The following is a 15609-nucleotide window of genomic DNA, read 5'->3' as shown; positions in this document are numbered from 1 at the left end:
TTTTTCACCAAGATATGCTTATATATTCCCTCCTCGTAAGTTTGTAGTTATTGCATTTTTATCCAGGTTATATGTGTTTGTGCACGTTTTATATGGAATGCCTGTTAAGTTGTTTGATGAAAAGCCCGTTGCCAAGATTTGAACCACAAAAAATATGTGATTTAAATCGGTTGAAGTATATCTCATATCCTGCTGTGATATTTTTGTCATTTACTTAGGTTTACTAGTCAAACTATTTGTCTGTTTTAATTTTCAAGATTCACACTGAAGCATCTTGTACTAAATTATCAATTTGCTTTTCATTCTTGGAAGAACACAAGTGCCATCAAGTTCAAGTAATCTGTAGTATAGATATTAATCAAAACAAAATGTTACTGCCTTATATCACCTTCTTCTTTCTAGTGCTAACAGCATCTAGATCATCAGACACCATAGGCGTGCATCAAAACATCTCAGATGGTCAGACCATAGTTTCGGGTAACGCAAAATTTGAGCTAGGTTTCTTTAGCCCGGGCCGTTCCAAAAATCGGTACTTGGGGATATGGTTTAAGAAAACGTCACCACCAACAATTGCATGGGTTGCAAACCGGGAAGCTCCACTTATAGACGCATCAGGTGTGGTCAAACTAGACAACCAAGGGAACCTGACTCTTGTTAACGGTAGCGGCAAAGTCATTTGGTCATCCTACTCCTCGGCAACCGACTCAAATATCAACCTTTTTGCACACCTCATGGATACTGGAAATCTGGTAATTAAGAATGGAAATATAACCAATAATACAAATTTTATTTGGCAAAGTTTTGATTACCCTGGAGATACCGGCTTAATAGGAATGAGGTTGGGCAAGAACTTCGTAACTGGAAAAGAAACATATCTGACATCATGGAGGGGCGCAGATGATCCTTCCCCAGGTGACTATACATTAAGGTTTTTAATGGTTAAGGGGAAATATCAACAATTATATATTAGAAATAAGTCTGCTATTGTAACTAGAGTCGGGCCATACTCCGGCATATCATTTTCTGGCTGGCCAGAACTACCAATTGTCGCTAATGAGCCATCATATGTTAGTTATATGACTGTGACACAGAATGAGATGTATTGCACTATTGAAGCTCATAACGATATAGCCACAGTCTCGGCAAGAATGATCCTAACTCCTGGTGGTAAACTGCAGTTTTGGCTGCAAAAGTTTCCTAACCAAGAATGGATGCCAACGCCCTTTGACTTTCCTGTAGATTCATGTGACAACTACGGAGTATGTGGCTCATATGGGATCTGTAATACTTCCACTTCTCCTAACTGTGGCTGCATGATAGGATTTGAACGAAAAACATCAGATGAAACGGGTCCTGATAATGATAAAAGTGTTTGTCGACAGAGCATAGCCTTGGATTGTAGGCCTGAAGAGGCATTCCTAAGGTTTTCAAGCATGAAATTACCAGACACAGGGAATGCTGTCTATAATAGCAACATGAGCCTATTAGATTGTGCGGCAGCATGCAAGAATAATTGCTCGTGCACTGCCTATGCAAATACCAATGCCGTTGGGTGCTTGCTATGGTTTGGAGGTTTGAATGATGTCCGAGTGTACCCAGAAAACGGGCGAGATCTTTATGTAAGACGTTCCGCCTCAGAATTATCAGGTACGCCAATAACATGGTACAGTTTCAATTTGTTAACCATGTTTTTACAGCTTGATGTTCGGTCAATACTTGTTTATAGGCAGCCAACACATATATGCTGATTGTTTATTTCTGTCACACCCCAACCTACAACGGAAAATGCCGGGGCGCGACATAATTGTATCATAGCTCAAAAGACACTAAAATAAATCCACGTGTCAATATCTAAATTATTAAATTCATATTATTCAAATACGCAAAAGCACAAACATTGTCTCATGACAAATAAATATAAAGAAATAAATAGTCTTTAATTAATCATGCATCCTAAGGTCCAACTACTCTTTAATCCCTAGATTCTTCATCCAATGTAGTTACCTGCGCCATGCGGGAAAATACATAGTTTGTCAACATAAAGTTGAGCAAGTAATCACGGTTTTTGAATACATATAATATAAAAATGACAATTCCTTGCGATAATATGAAATACTACAACTAGCATAACAATATCATAACGAGCTACTCCGACGGCGTATGGTCATACTAGTGAGGATGAGGATGAGATACCAACCACCAATACATAAATTAAACACATAGTCACATTCGCACGTATAACTAATTGAGCAATATCATAATACGCAAATAATGGAATTGTAGTGAAAATGGTTAACGCATAACGCCCCCAAAATATAAAACGGTAAAAAGGGGGATGTGAATTACTTACCTTTAGTGAGTGGATTAGTGACGATGATATAATAATAAAAAGAAATGAGGATGAACACGTTGAAGCCTCGAGATACTTCAACAAGGATGTCCTAATTGTTTAACAATAGTATTAATAAATGAGGAAAACAACCAATAACGATTTGAGATTCGATGAGATATTATCTAACTAATATATTAAAGCAAAACCAATTTGTCCACTTGTCCTTCTCCTAGGGTGTCCACCTAATTTTCCATGTCATCCACTTTCCATGCTTATAATTTCCACATAATTTATCAATTAATTTTAATCCTAATGCTAATTAACATTTAACTAATATATAACACAAGCATTGGTCAAACTTAACATTTAAAGTTTTGAATTCATAACTTAACATTTACTTTGATTTTATTACATCTAATCTAACTAATACATTAAAGCAATACCAATTTGTACACTTCTCATTCTCCTACGATGTCCGCCTAATGTTCCGTGTCATCCACTTTCCATGCTTATTATTTCCACATAATTAATCAATTAAGTTTAATCCTAATGCTAATTAACATTTAAACCAATATATAAAACAAGCATTGGTCAAACTTAACATTTAAAGTTTTGAATTTATAACTTAACATTTACTTTGATTTTATTACATCTAATCTAACTAATATATTAAAACAATACCAATTTGTGCACTTGTCATTCTCCTACGGTGTCCACCTAATGTTCTATGTCATCCACTTTCCATGCTTATAATTTCCACATAATTGGTTTTGCTTTAATATATTAGTTAGATATGACGTTTGATTTTTTTTTCCATCCGTGTGTAACATAGGCCACTATCCTAGTTAGTCATTATTGCGATTTAATTAGCTTGATAAATGAGAGTCGTTTAGGGATAGATGCCTTTTTTATTGTTTTTATACTTAAGATTATTATTATTATGAATGTTATTACTATTATTATCATTATTATTATTACTATTATCATTATTTATTATTAGTATTTGTGTTATTACTGTTATTTGATAAGCGATATATATTTTATCCATATTTATATTTTCAATTAATTTAATAACACTATATATATATGTTTAAATGAAACATTAATTAAAAACAAATTCATATATATATATATATACATGTAAAACATGGGAGAATTTATCCGGACCTTGGAACTAGATCGGTTTAATACTATAAATAAATGTATAAAGAAATAAAATAATATTTGTTTTGTAGTATTATATATATATATATATATGTTTATGTGTATATACTAATTATTTATGCATAAATATATATAGATAAAAATATATAATATATGTGTTATAGATAGAAACCTATGACACGAAATCATGGCCAAAATAATTCTTACGAGGTTCGATTTCATTAAAACAAAGTTTATTTAATAGTATATTATGATTATAATAAGAATAAAACAAAGATTTAAACAAAAATAAAATAAAAATGAAAATCCGGGTCCAGGGGGGTTCGAACCCACGCCCTGGGCTGGTTCAGTGGTTTTACGAGAAATACACCAGCCTTCAGGCTAGTGATTCGTTTGTTGTTTGTTCGAATTAAGTTAGGGTTATTGTTAATGGATCAAAAGCGATCTGCAAGCATACAATAATTATCTATGGTGGTCGCGGATTGAAGGTTAACTAGCTGCAAATGGGTCGCGACGGAGCTTGAGTTCGTTAATGGTATTGACGGCTCTGTAACTATCAATTGAGTTAGGGTTTTAGGTCACGAGATTGAAAGGAATGTGTGTGCCCAATTAATTGAATTTTCGTTGCGTTTATATAGTGATTTAGAGCCTAGGTCAGCCGCGGATTTCATTGATTGTATTAGCTGTTGATTTGATTCGTTTTTCCCAATTTAGAGTGTCGGTATGATCGATTTTAGTTAATAAACGATCTGGTGAAATCAATTTCTTGATTATGTTTGAGAATTAAGGTTCAAGAAAGATGGGTGGGGGTATTGTCGGTGACGGGTTAGAGGAGGAAGAAAGAAGAAATAGATTTTTTTATTATTATAATTTTTGAATAATATTTACACTTAAGTCCTTGGTATTTGGTTGAGGATGCAAAGAATGATCAAAGGTTTAGTTACGGGTTGATTTTGTATAATTTTGATACTTAGAATATTTTATTAAAAAAATTATAACCGAAACTAAGTCGGGTGTCGTGAAATAAAATAAACGATCAATATTAAATTTGTTACTTTGATTAGATAACAATAGATTGAAAAATTAAAATTTTAAACAGGTCGGGTTTTCGGGTCCAAAATTAACGAATGTTACAATTTCTGTATATTTGACAATATATGTATTGTTTCTTTGGACCTCGTAAATCTTCTAGACCTCCATTCCAGCTCCCACAGAAAGAAACGAGTAATTAGAGTAGTTGCTTCTTCAGTATCAGTTGTTTTGACTTTGCTGGCCCTCATATTGGCACTCTACATTAGGAGAAAATGGAAGAGATCAATTGCAGAGAGAGAAGGCAAGCAATATTAATCTAAATTACTATTTGTATTTGTCCGCAATAGGTATAAGGTAACACCTTATGATCAACTATGCATAAAAATAAGATGTTTGTGTCATTGTCATATATATTTCCTAGGTAAGGATTACGAAGGTAGTAGCGGCCAGATGGGTAGTGCAGAGGTTCCTATGTTTAGCTTATCTAAAATTTCTAAGGCTACCAATAATTTTTCTGTCAACAACAAGCTTGGAGAAGGAGGGTTTGGACCTGTTTACAAGGTAAATGAATGATGCAAATTTGATGTTCATATCTGAATAACTGCATATTAAAGAACTTTGGATTTACATTCGTGCACTATTAATAGTGGAAATGTCGGTTTACTAGGGTGTGCTAGAAGAAGGACAAGAGATTGCTGTGAAGCGGCTATCAAAATCCTCTGGACAGGGGCGTGATGAGTTCGAGAATGAAGTTTTATGCATTGCCAAACTTCAGCATCGTTGTCTTGTAAAGCTCTTAGGATATTGCATTGAAGGCCATGAGAAAATGTTAATTTATGAATACATGCCTAACAAAAGCCTTGACAGTTTTTTATTTGGTTGGACTCTATTACAATCCTAAAGTTACAGATTTAAATGTGCGAAGCAATGCACTATTTTATAAACTAATTTAGTTGTTGCAAATTGAGCAGATAAATCAAAGAAGTCATTACTTGATTGGCCACAGCGCTTCCACATAATTCTCGGGATTGCCCGAGGTCTTCTTTATCTTCATCAAGATTCCCGGCTAAAAGTTGTACACAGGGACTTAAAAGCAGGGAACATTTTACTTGATCATCAGATGAATCCAAAGATATCAGACTTCGGCTTGGCCAGGATGATTAAAGAAGGTGAGAGTGAAGCAAATACAAAGAGAGTCGTGGGAACATTGTAAGAATCCATCAAGTCAATTCGTACTTTCAGTACGTTTTTTGTATTTTGTATATCTCATTTGTGTATTGATTCAGGGGCTACATATCTCCAGAGTATGCAGGGAACGGTCTCTACTCGGAAAAGTCAGATATATTCAGTTTTGGGGTTTTAGTACTAGAAATTGTGAGCGGGAAGAAAAATAGAGGTTTTGCTCATGAAGACCATGATGATAACCTTCTTGGACATGTAAGTGTGTTGAATATAATGATGCACTGATTGAAAATATACTTATTTCACACGCTACATTTAGAATATATATATACATGCACGCACACGAATTTATGTAAGTCTGAGTTCAAACAAGAACCGTTAAAAGCGAGAAACCAAATTAGGGACTTTTGATCATGGAGGGAACAAAAGTAACAAACGTTTTCTTTTAATGGAGTGGAAGATGCATAATACTCAGTGATTACAATCATCCATTTAAATATGATGCATGGGCTAAAAAGTGTTTTTTACATTCTTATTATTTAAAGGTTTTATTTTGAACTTCCCTCTAATGCCTGTGTGCGCATGTATGTGTTGAAGTACGAGTAAGTGACGCTCTAAAACGCCCATTTTATATTTTCCTTTTATTTGGATTTATACAGGCATGGAGACTTTACAAAGAAGGCAAGTCTCTCGACCTGATTGATGATGAATGTTTACACCCATCCTATTCTGCTCGCGAAGTGTTGCGATCAGTACATGTTGGCCTATTGTGTGTGCAACAACGAGTAGAAGATAGACCTGGCACGCCCACTTTAGTTGCGATGTTGGGTGGTGAAGGTCCACTTCCTTCTCCCAAAAAACCAGCTTTCTTTATTCAAGAAAGTGAAATCAGCTCCAACTCAATTCTCCCTTTACTATCATCATCACTTAATAGAGTAACTTTAAGTGAAGTAAATGGCAGATAGGCGAGAAGAAATGCTTTCATTATGTGTAAGGTATTTTGTATGACTAAATAGTTATATAAAAATTGTTAAGAAGTTTGAAGATGCGTTATTATCTTTGTTTATGTTGCCACATATTTTCTAAAAATTGTTTTATGATTATTAAAAATTGTATGTTTTTCTTCTGTGTATATGTAAGGGATGTGGTGACGGTGAAAGTAATGAATACTCAAAAGCCGTGTGGATGTTTTTTTCTTTTATAAAAGGTTGAAGTATTTGAAAATATTATGTGTTAAAAAATGTGCTTTATGATTATTAAAAATTGATGTTTTTTTCTTTTACAAAATATTATGTGTGTTAAAGTCTCAGTTGGAAGTCAAGTTAAAATCTTCATAAGCTAGCTGGATTTATAAATAAACAAGCGGAACAATTTACTAGAAAAATAATATTATTCATCAAACGCTATGCATTTACATTCCACAAGAAGTCAACACACTTGAGAGAAAACATAGACCCAAATGTTGCTAGGTCTTTTATATTTTAGATTATTTATTTATTTTGAACGGCTGATTTTATTGATCAAAACAAAACGAAGCTAGCAAGGAGCTAGACAAAATACAACGAACGCCCAATTACATAACACCAAGATTACAACATCTATTAAAATAGAAAAGCACACCAAGAATCCTAATCCAACCCCATGAGTTTCCTCCTATTTTTAACCTAAAGAAAACTATTTCTTCAGATGTCCTCCTCCTTGATTCTATTAATTCTTATGTTTTAGATGGATCTCGGCCTGTGAATATGTGGGCTAAATGCATATTACTATTTACATATTTGATTAACCGTATATATTCCTACTTTTTGTTCTTAATGGAAAGTCTCCAATTATCTTGCTGTTTGGTTTTGAGCATTCTCGTGATCATTTATGTGTGCTTGGATTTTTTGTGTTTTTCCCAGCAGTTTTAGATCCCTCTTTTAAGAATGAAAGAAGGGCGCGTAGTTAATTTTATTTTGATAATGTTCAAACAATAAAAAGCTGCAAATTATATGACATTGAGAATAAATGTGAATTGCTTTTAAGGGAGTGCAAGGTTTTATGAACTTGTGTTCTCTTTTAGTAAACAAAGATGATCATAAAAATGAAAGAGATTTTCTATGTAGGCTATCTGTTCTGAATCTCTTAAAAAGAAGAAACACCTGATAAGTAATAAGCCACATGTTTGTGTCTGGTGGTAGGAGGCTTGGGTTCTCTAGTAGAGACTTAAGTTCGATCCCCACTTATGTCACTTATGGTGGATTATGGCAATGAAGGATTTGAGCTGGCCTTGCGAGGTTCTCAGTTCGAATCCCAAGCCCACCTGAATTTTCGTCCGATCATGTGTTACACCAGCGAGTTCTGCTCTTGTGATGGCACAATGGCTATCAAGTGACAGCTGGCGGTATGGTTTCACTGAGTAACGCCCAAGGCCAAACTCTGAAGCCAGGCCTGGTTAAGACAATATAGTCTAGCCAGACTGAGGGCAACATGGCTCTCTAAAATTAAGGAGTTCGATGGCCTAAAACACAAAAAAGTCGTTCAGTAAATAAATAAATAAGCCACTATAAAACATTTTCTATGGGGGGTAAAGATGGAAACATTAGATGTTTGTCATGTATTAGTTCGAATCTATATCAATAAGACATAAATAATGCCCCATTATACGGATCTTTAATTGGATGATGAAGTCAATATTACACTCCTTCAAGAGTATTTTAGTAACACATGACAGACGAAGTGATGCGGGGACGAAGCAATCAAATAACTTAAAAGCACATTATTAAAATCAAAAGCTTCAAGAACCTTCAAATATTTGTTAACAGAACTTAAAAGTTCACAATTATTATTATTAAAACTCAAAAATTATATAAACAATAAATCTAGAGTTCAACTTATAGTTGACAAACGTAGAATAGAAAATATAATCAAATAAAAATAGAGATATCCTATTTATATTGCTGTATCATACCGTCTTTATAAAAACCTCGTTTTTGAGTTTTGCTTCCTGACCAAAGCCACCTGGACCATAAAAAACACCAACCCGGTTCTTATTTAGTATCATCACAACCCGTCCAAAAGGTTCAATTTCACGGGTCGTATCACCCATATTTGACGGATCATGACCTTAATTATTTAAGATGATTGATCACATTACCGAGTTTACTAGATTTTCCAAAATACATAAAATTGCTAAAAATATGTGCAGAATTTTGCAACATGTGTCAGAACCATTGATATATATAAACATATAAAATCATATAGCGTCAACTAGCACATAAAACAACCGTTTAAACCAATAGAGTAGCTAGTTATGTTTAGTATTATCTTCTGTACATTTCCCTCGTTCGTATTGTATTTTCGTCGCCTTTCCTTGATCCTTTGCTCAGATTGTAGTATTGGTCTAGGTATTGCTGAAGATTTAGATCTCAAAATAATCTATCTAGTTGAGCCTACAAAATCTATCTATTCTAATAAATAAATACTAGGTGATGCCACTTGTCATCTTCTTAGCCACTCTCACCAATTTTAACCCATTTTCATAAAATGATATCTCATTCGGTTCAACCCACTCAAATACAACCCGATCCAATAGAAATAACCAGATCCAGTTTTTTCATTCTTTTTTTGTTTTCATCAACCCTAATTCTAGTTCGTCTCTCCCGCTAGCATCTACGCCATCACCTACGCCATCGCGATCGCAATCGTCGTTCCTCTGTTTCGCTAGCACCTATGCCATCGCCACCGCCGTATCCTCCTTCATCGCCACCGCCGTCGCCTCCTTCATCGCCAGCGGCCAGCGCCATCGACATCGCAATCGCCGTTCCTCTGTTCCGCTAGCACCTACGCCATCGCCGCTGCCATATCCTCCTTCATCGCCACCGCCGTCGCCTCCTTCATCGCCACCCGCCGTCGCCGCCTCTCTTCCGTAGCCACCTATTTTGTACGCGCCATCGCCGTCGCCAGCTACTCCTCTCTTTCGTAGTTCACTCTCTGTTAAAGGTATACTCCTAAACTATGTAATTGAAATTATGGAATGTGAAATACTTGATAAAGTTGTTGGTATATGTTGAATAGAACTGGTTAATTGGAATTTGATGTGTTCTTTGCAATCTTCTTTGTTGTTTTGGCATGTTTAATTGGAATTGCTCTTTGTTTTCGTCTGCCTTGCATAATTACCATTATGTATGCAGTTGCTGGCCAGGTAAGAATGGCATAATGTTATTATCTTTTTTAAATTTTTATATTTAGCGTGAGCTTGTTTAGCATATTATGGTAGGTAATATGCAGGAAGGTGCTATTAGCATTCTTCATGACCTTCCTCCTTGGTCTATTAGCATTCTTCATGACGGCAAAGATGAAGTTTTCAACACTGCAAAGGTAAGAAAATTACCCTTCTACCCTTTTAAATTGCATAATATCAACTTTCGAAACACTAAAACTGTCATGATATTGGGCTTTTTAATTTGTAGGTTAAAGCTCCAAGCACACAAAAAAAGATAACAACCATTGCAACTTTTGATTGGCAATCGTATGATGAAGAAGCTCCGTCTTCTGATGGCGGTGATACGTTTGCAATGCCGGGGTTGTACGAACAGTTAAATGTAACTAGAGATGCTTCTGATTACTTGTGGTATCTTATAGAGTGAGTATTAATGATTTGTGATTATTATTATTATTATTATTATTATTATAAATGTTTAACTATTTTGTATTTATTTGATTTTACAGAATAGATATATCGCCAAACGAACAGTTTTTGACAAACGGACAACTTCCCGTGCTGACAGTTATGTCAGCAGGGCACGCTCTGCATGTCTTTATCAACAACTAACTCGCAGGTAAGTCTCACTTTTGATAAGAATTAACCTTAAACCACATGGGCTAAACGGGCTGGCCCGTCGGGTTGGGTGATGGGTCAAGACGGGTTTGCGATGAAATTGTCACATCTTGTTTGGTCATATTACAGGAACAGTCTGGGGATCACTAAAAAACCCGAAATTAACGTTTAGTCAAAATGTTAAGTTAAGAGCGGGCGTTAACAAGATCTCTATGCTAAGTGTTTCGGTAGGCCTTGCGGTTAGTTTTTTTTCTTTTTTTTGTCAACATATAAAAACATTTAACTAAATTATTTAATCACCGTTTTGGAATGTCGGCACACACTTCGAGACCTACAATGTCGGCACGCACTTCGAGAACTACAATAGTATTTTTTAGTAGTAACAAACCTTTTTTTAACCGCTAACACCAAAAAATATCATATAAAAAACATCAAGTTCAACAAAATCATAAAACAAAATCAAAAATATTATCTTTTTTAAATAAATCAACAATTACCATTTGAATTTCAAAATGGTTAAATAGGTAGTTACCTACTACTACTATTAAGAGATTCTCAAAATTTTCAAATTATATATTCCTAACTCATTTTGTTTTTAAATTGGAAACTGAAATCATTTTTAACATGAGCAAAATCTTCTGATTTTGTTTTCCTCATTCCATAAAATTTGATCTATTTTACGGTAATCTTAATAATTAATATTCAAAAGTTTCTATAATTCTTACCTCAATAAACCGTAATTTTATAAGTAATTTTACTCAAATTCATATATTTTATTTCAAATTTTGAATTTCAAATTCCCAAACTATCTACAATTACCATATTTATTTTACTTTCAAAATTTACAAATTACCTATCTACTACTATAATAAAAGAATAACTCTTTTTGCCACTTGTCACTCTCACAACCCCCCTCACCCTTTTCCAATCCATTTACAAAATATGGTTTTTTACTGGATCCCTTTTGGCGTATTACCGATCCAACATGTTTTTTCGGATCTATATGTTTTCTGTGACCCGTTTTATTTTTCTTTCAATAGAATGGTACCCTAGGTTACTCTCTGATTGTTTACATGCCGGAAGCAAAGAAATCCGGCAACCTACCAATTCATTTCTCGGGCAGCCCACATCATCCTCCTCAATATTCATCCAGCATTCGATTCATCTCGCTTGGATTCATCTGAAGCCAACACATTATTATTTTGACCTTGGAACATTTTGTTGTCAAATTTTTCAAAATGAATTATATTGTGTTTAATATGATGACAAAGCTATAGTAATACAATTATCATCCAAGCAATACAATAAAACACTTTTGAGTATGCATTAAAAACTCACTTTGGTCAAGTTTCTACCAGTTTGACCTGTTAAGCAATAAAAGATTCTTTTAATTTTTCAGTCCTCCCTAAATATAAATCAATAGATTATTTTAGGTAAATATATTTTAGAGAAGAAATTAAGGGTTTAATATGGGAAAGTTATAATCACAATATTTTTTTTAATCTGGTCAAATCATTTACTATGCTTAAATACCTGAAAATCAGAATTCTTTGATTATTTGGAAAGACGTACGGTATTTCACGATAACCATAAACAAAAGCCAAAGTCAATCATTAATAAGAGTTGGTTTGTACTTGAAAGAACCCGTGTTCTCAAATGGGCAACTATACGTTGCCTTGTCAAGAGTTATAAACAGACATTGACTAAAGATATTTATTCTTGATAAACAAAGTTATTGATCACTACAACTACAAATGTAGTATATAAGAAAATCTATTGTTATTTATAAATTATTTGTTTAATGTTTGCTTTGTAATTTATGTAATTTTAATGCAAATTGTAATTGTATTAACAATACATGATAATTGTGTTGTTTATTGTATTTTGTTTGATGTTTAAATTAAAAGTCTAATCAATTCCCGTGTAATACACAGGTCTCAAACTAATAAGATATATATATATATATATATACATTATAAGTAAACACAAAAAACTAAAATGTTACCAACGTACAACATTTCCAAAACGGGTCAAATTAAACAAACCCACTTTAATACGCTTAACACATCCAACTTTTAGTCTATTAAAGTTCATCCCGTCCATTTTGTCACGTTCAAACTAAAAGTGGGATGCTTTATGTACATTAAGTGTGTTTAGGTCATTTTGGCTCATCCAAACATTTACCAACATACAATAAACTACTTTTAATTATCTGTGTAATTGCTGGAGGCGGAGTCTGCTCCTGCTCATGATGATCAACACGACTCAACTAAAATCAGCAAAATCAACCTAATTAATATAAACACACAAATCAGTTCATAACTCAACTATAATCAGCAAAATCAACCTAATCTACACAAAATCAAGTGAATCCACCTAATATAAACACACACACACTAACCGAATTCCGATGACAAGAAGGTCGATGCAGTGGTGGTGTGCTCGGGTTCAGATCGTTTAGATAATTATTATTTTATATATGCACACTAAGATTGGGCTCCTTTATTAAACGAGCTTACTTTTAGGCTTGAGCTCGGGCCCGAGCTTGTTTTTTAAACAATATAACACACATATATAGACACTGGAAGAAAATGGTAGAAGAGATCAGATTCAAAGAGCAGCAGCCATATGAGAAGTGCAGAGGTTCCTTTGTTTAGCTTATCTAAGATATCTAGAGCTACCAGTGACTTCTCGGTCAACAACAAGCTTGGGGAAGGTGGGTTGGACCAATTTACAAGGTAAATGAATGATATGAGTTAGATCATGTAAGGATGAAAAAGCAATCAAGTTTTGAGTTGTCATATCTAACAGTTTAATAAATATGTCATTTTCGCGCGATCCGTTAATTTTAATGGCTTGTGTTCAGATTGATATGTTTAATCGGCCATATATAATCATAATACATTTACAACTCGTTGAACCCATTTATTACAATCGACAACCCATTTTACACAATTACAACTTTAGTAATACGTATTAAACACCTTTAAATGTACATTCAACACACATTTATGTACTATTAACAATGACAACTGGTACTACCAAAGTGTGCTAGAAGAAGGACAAGAGGTTGCTGTGAAGCGACTATAAAATCCCTCTCAACAAGGGCTTGATGAATTCGAGAATGATGTTCTATGCATTGCTAAACTTCAGCATCAAAAGCTTGTGACGCTCCTAGGATGCTGCATTCAATACCATGAGAAACTGTTAAATTTTGATTTTGATACATGTCTAACAAAAGCCTCGTCGGTTTTTTATTTGGTTAACTCTCTTACTAATCATAAAACAAACATATTTTTTGGATATAGATAGATTAGAATTAAAACATATTATTAACACAGAAGACACAGAAGAACGAGAAGAAGACTCAAGAACAACAGTTTCACCAGTCTCAATTGACAGCACCTATAGAGATTTCTAAAAAGAGAAGGCTTCAGGAAAGCTACAGTATCCAAACACAACGTAAGCAATGACGAAAGACAGCAACAATAATTCAGAATATGGCAGACAAACATGGCAGACAAACAGAGCCCTATTCGCCTTTTTCTTCTTTAAATTACAACCGTTTCTTTTTAGGTTCCTTTTTTATTTTTTACTTATATCCGTTTCTTTTACTTTTTAACTTTAGTGACAACAATAATTGTATAATTGTCGGCTTAGCTTTTGGTTTGCCTATATAAGAGGCACTTTGTAAATATAAAACACACACTCAATAATACTTCTCTTTCAATCATCTTATGGCACACTAAAAACTCTCCGGCACTCCTTAACTCCATCCTCTAATCTTCAAGTTTTTCCAGGTCTTCATACTATATCCTATACAATATATATATATATATATATATATATATATATATATATATATCTTCGCTGTGTATACATCTCTGCAATCAGTTATCTGCATATTATTGTAAGTATTTCACATTCACTATTTACTTATTCTGCATCTTATTGTAAGTGTGATTGGTACCCATGATTGAATTTGTGATTGGTACCCCTATTGAATTTGGTATCAGAGCATATATATACTAGATTTTATTCCCCGTATTTCGGGGATTGTTTTACATTATTCGTTTTTAATATATATATATATATATATATTTGGATTTTAATTTTATTTATTGTAAGAAAGTTAGTAATTAATATACTTGAGGTTTGATGATAAAATGGTTTCACAAATAAATGATATGTTATAATCCGGTTTAAAAGCTATCTGGGTTTGGTGATACCCATTACCTGTTTATTTTCTTTATTATAAAATTATTTCTTAATTAAAATAATATCTTTTTTAAATAAAATAGGATATTAATTTTTAGTATATCCCTACTTTATGGATTTTCATATCAAATATTTGATGAGATTAATTTTTAATATAATGAGATGTTACAATCCGTTTAAAAGCTATCTGAGTTTGGTGAGACCTTTATCCTTGAATTCGGGTCAAATGCATGAGAAGCCTTCATTTACAAATAAAGCAATCTGATGGCTTGAGAGAATGGTTGCTTTACATTTTTCGATTTTTAGTATTTATTTTTTGGATTTTAATTTTCTTTATTGTAAGATAGTTAATAATATACTTAGGGTTTGATGATGAAATGATTTCATAAATAAATGATATGTTATAACCCATTTAAAAGCTATCTGGATTTGGTGACCCATGACTTGCTTATATTTTTTACTATAAAATTGCTTATTAATTATAATTAATATATTTTTCTTTTTAAATTGGATATTAAATTTTAGTATATCCCTATTTTATAGAATTTTCATATCAAATAATTGGTAAGATTAATTTTTAATTTAATGAGATGTTATAACCCGTTTAAGAGCTATCTGGTTTTGTTAATACCCATACCCATGAATTTGGGTTAAATCAATGAGACGCATCCATTTAAAATTCAATAAATCTGGTGGCTTCCATAAAAGAGGGAGCAATCACATCGCGACACGTAGGATTTTAGGGATTTCATTTATATATATATATATATATATATATATATATATATATATATATATATATATATATGGTAAGGATCCTAAGAGAACTCATGGCAAATTGAGAACTTTGAGAACCAATTTG

The 15609-nt window shown here is 33.3% G+C and overlaps 2 protein-coding genes across 2 annotated transcripts; both read left to right on the top strand.

The window, feature by feature from the left end:
- Positions 1–362: 362 nt before the first annotated feature.
- LOC143545609 (G-type lectin S-receptor-like serine/threonine-protein kinase At4g27290) lies at positions 363–6675 on the top strand. The gene is made up of 7 exons (XM_077037465.1): positions 363–1647; positions 4689–4816; positions 4955–5089; positions 5196–5406; positions 5500–5737; positions 5815–5965; positions 6370–6675. The coding sequence occupies exons 1-7, from the start codon at positions 369–371 to the stop codon at positions 6673–6675; spliced, it is 2448 nt and encodes an 815-aa protein (XP_076893580.1). The 5' UTR covers positions 363–368.
- Positions 6676–9872: 3197 nt separating this feature from the next.
- Positions 9873–10523, top strand: LOC143545623 (beta-galactosidase-like). Its single transcript, XM_077037472.1, has 4 exons — positions 9873–9893; positions 9980–10069; positions 10162–10334; positions 10421–10523. Exons 1-4 carry the CDS (start codon positions 9873–9875, stop codon positions 10521–10523), a joined length of 387 nt encoding a protein of 128 aa, XP_076893587.1.
- The last annotated feature ends 5086 nt before the right edge of the window (positions 10524–15609 follow it).

Source organism: Bidens hawaiensis, unplaced genomic scaffold (genome assembly GCF_021521415.1).
Source record: "Bidens hawaiensis isolate Kalapana, Puna unplaced genomic scaffold, B.hawaiensis_p1.1 tig00013987_1, whole genome shotgun sequence".
Taxonomy (NCBI): Eukaryota; Viridiplantae; Streptophyta; class Magnoliopsida; order Asterales; family Asteraceae; genus Bidens; species Bidens hawaiensis.
Note: the sequence above shows the minus strand (reverse complement) of the source record. Positions and strands in the feature narration are given on the sequence as shown.

Bases quoted from the DNA above. Each gene is read 5' to 3' on its own strand.
- LOC143545609 (XM_077037465.1), top strand. From the start codon at position 369: ATGTTACTGCCTTATATCACCTTCTTCTTTCTAGTGCTAACAGCATCT. The intron at 1,648-4,688 runs GTACGCCAATAA...TAAATCTTCTAG, and splicing joins TTCCGCCTCAGAATTATCAG to ACCTCCATTCCAGCTCCCAC. The intron at 4,817-4,954 runs GCAGAGAGAGAA...TTCCTAGGTAAG, and splicing joins GAAAATGGAAGAGATCAATT to GATTACGAAGGTAGTAGCGG.
- LOC143545623 (XM_077037472.1), top strand. From the start codon at position 9,873: ATGTATGCAGTTGCTGGCCAG. The intron at 9,894-9,979 runs GTAAGAATGGCA...GGTAATATGCAG, and splicing joins TGTATGCAGTTGCTGGCCAG to GAAGGTGCTATTAGCATTCT. The intron at 10,335-10,420 runs GTGAGTATTAAT...TTGATTTTACAG, and splicing joins TACTTGTGGTATCTTATAGA to AATAGATATATCGCCAAACG.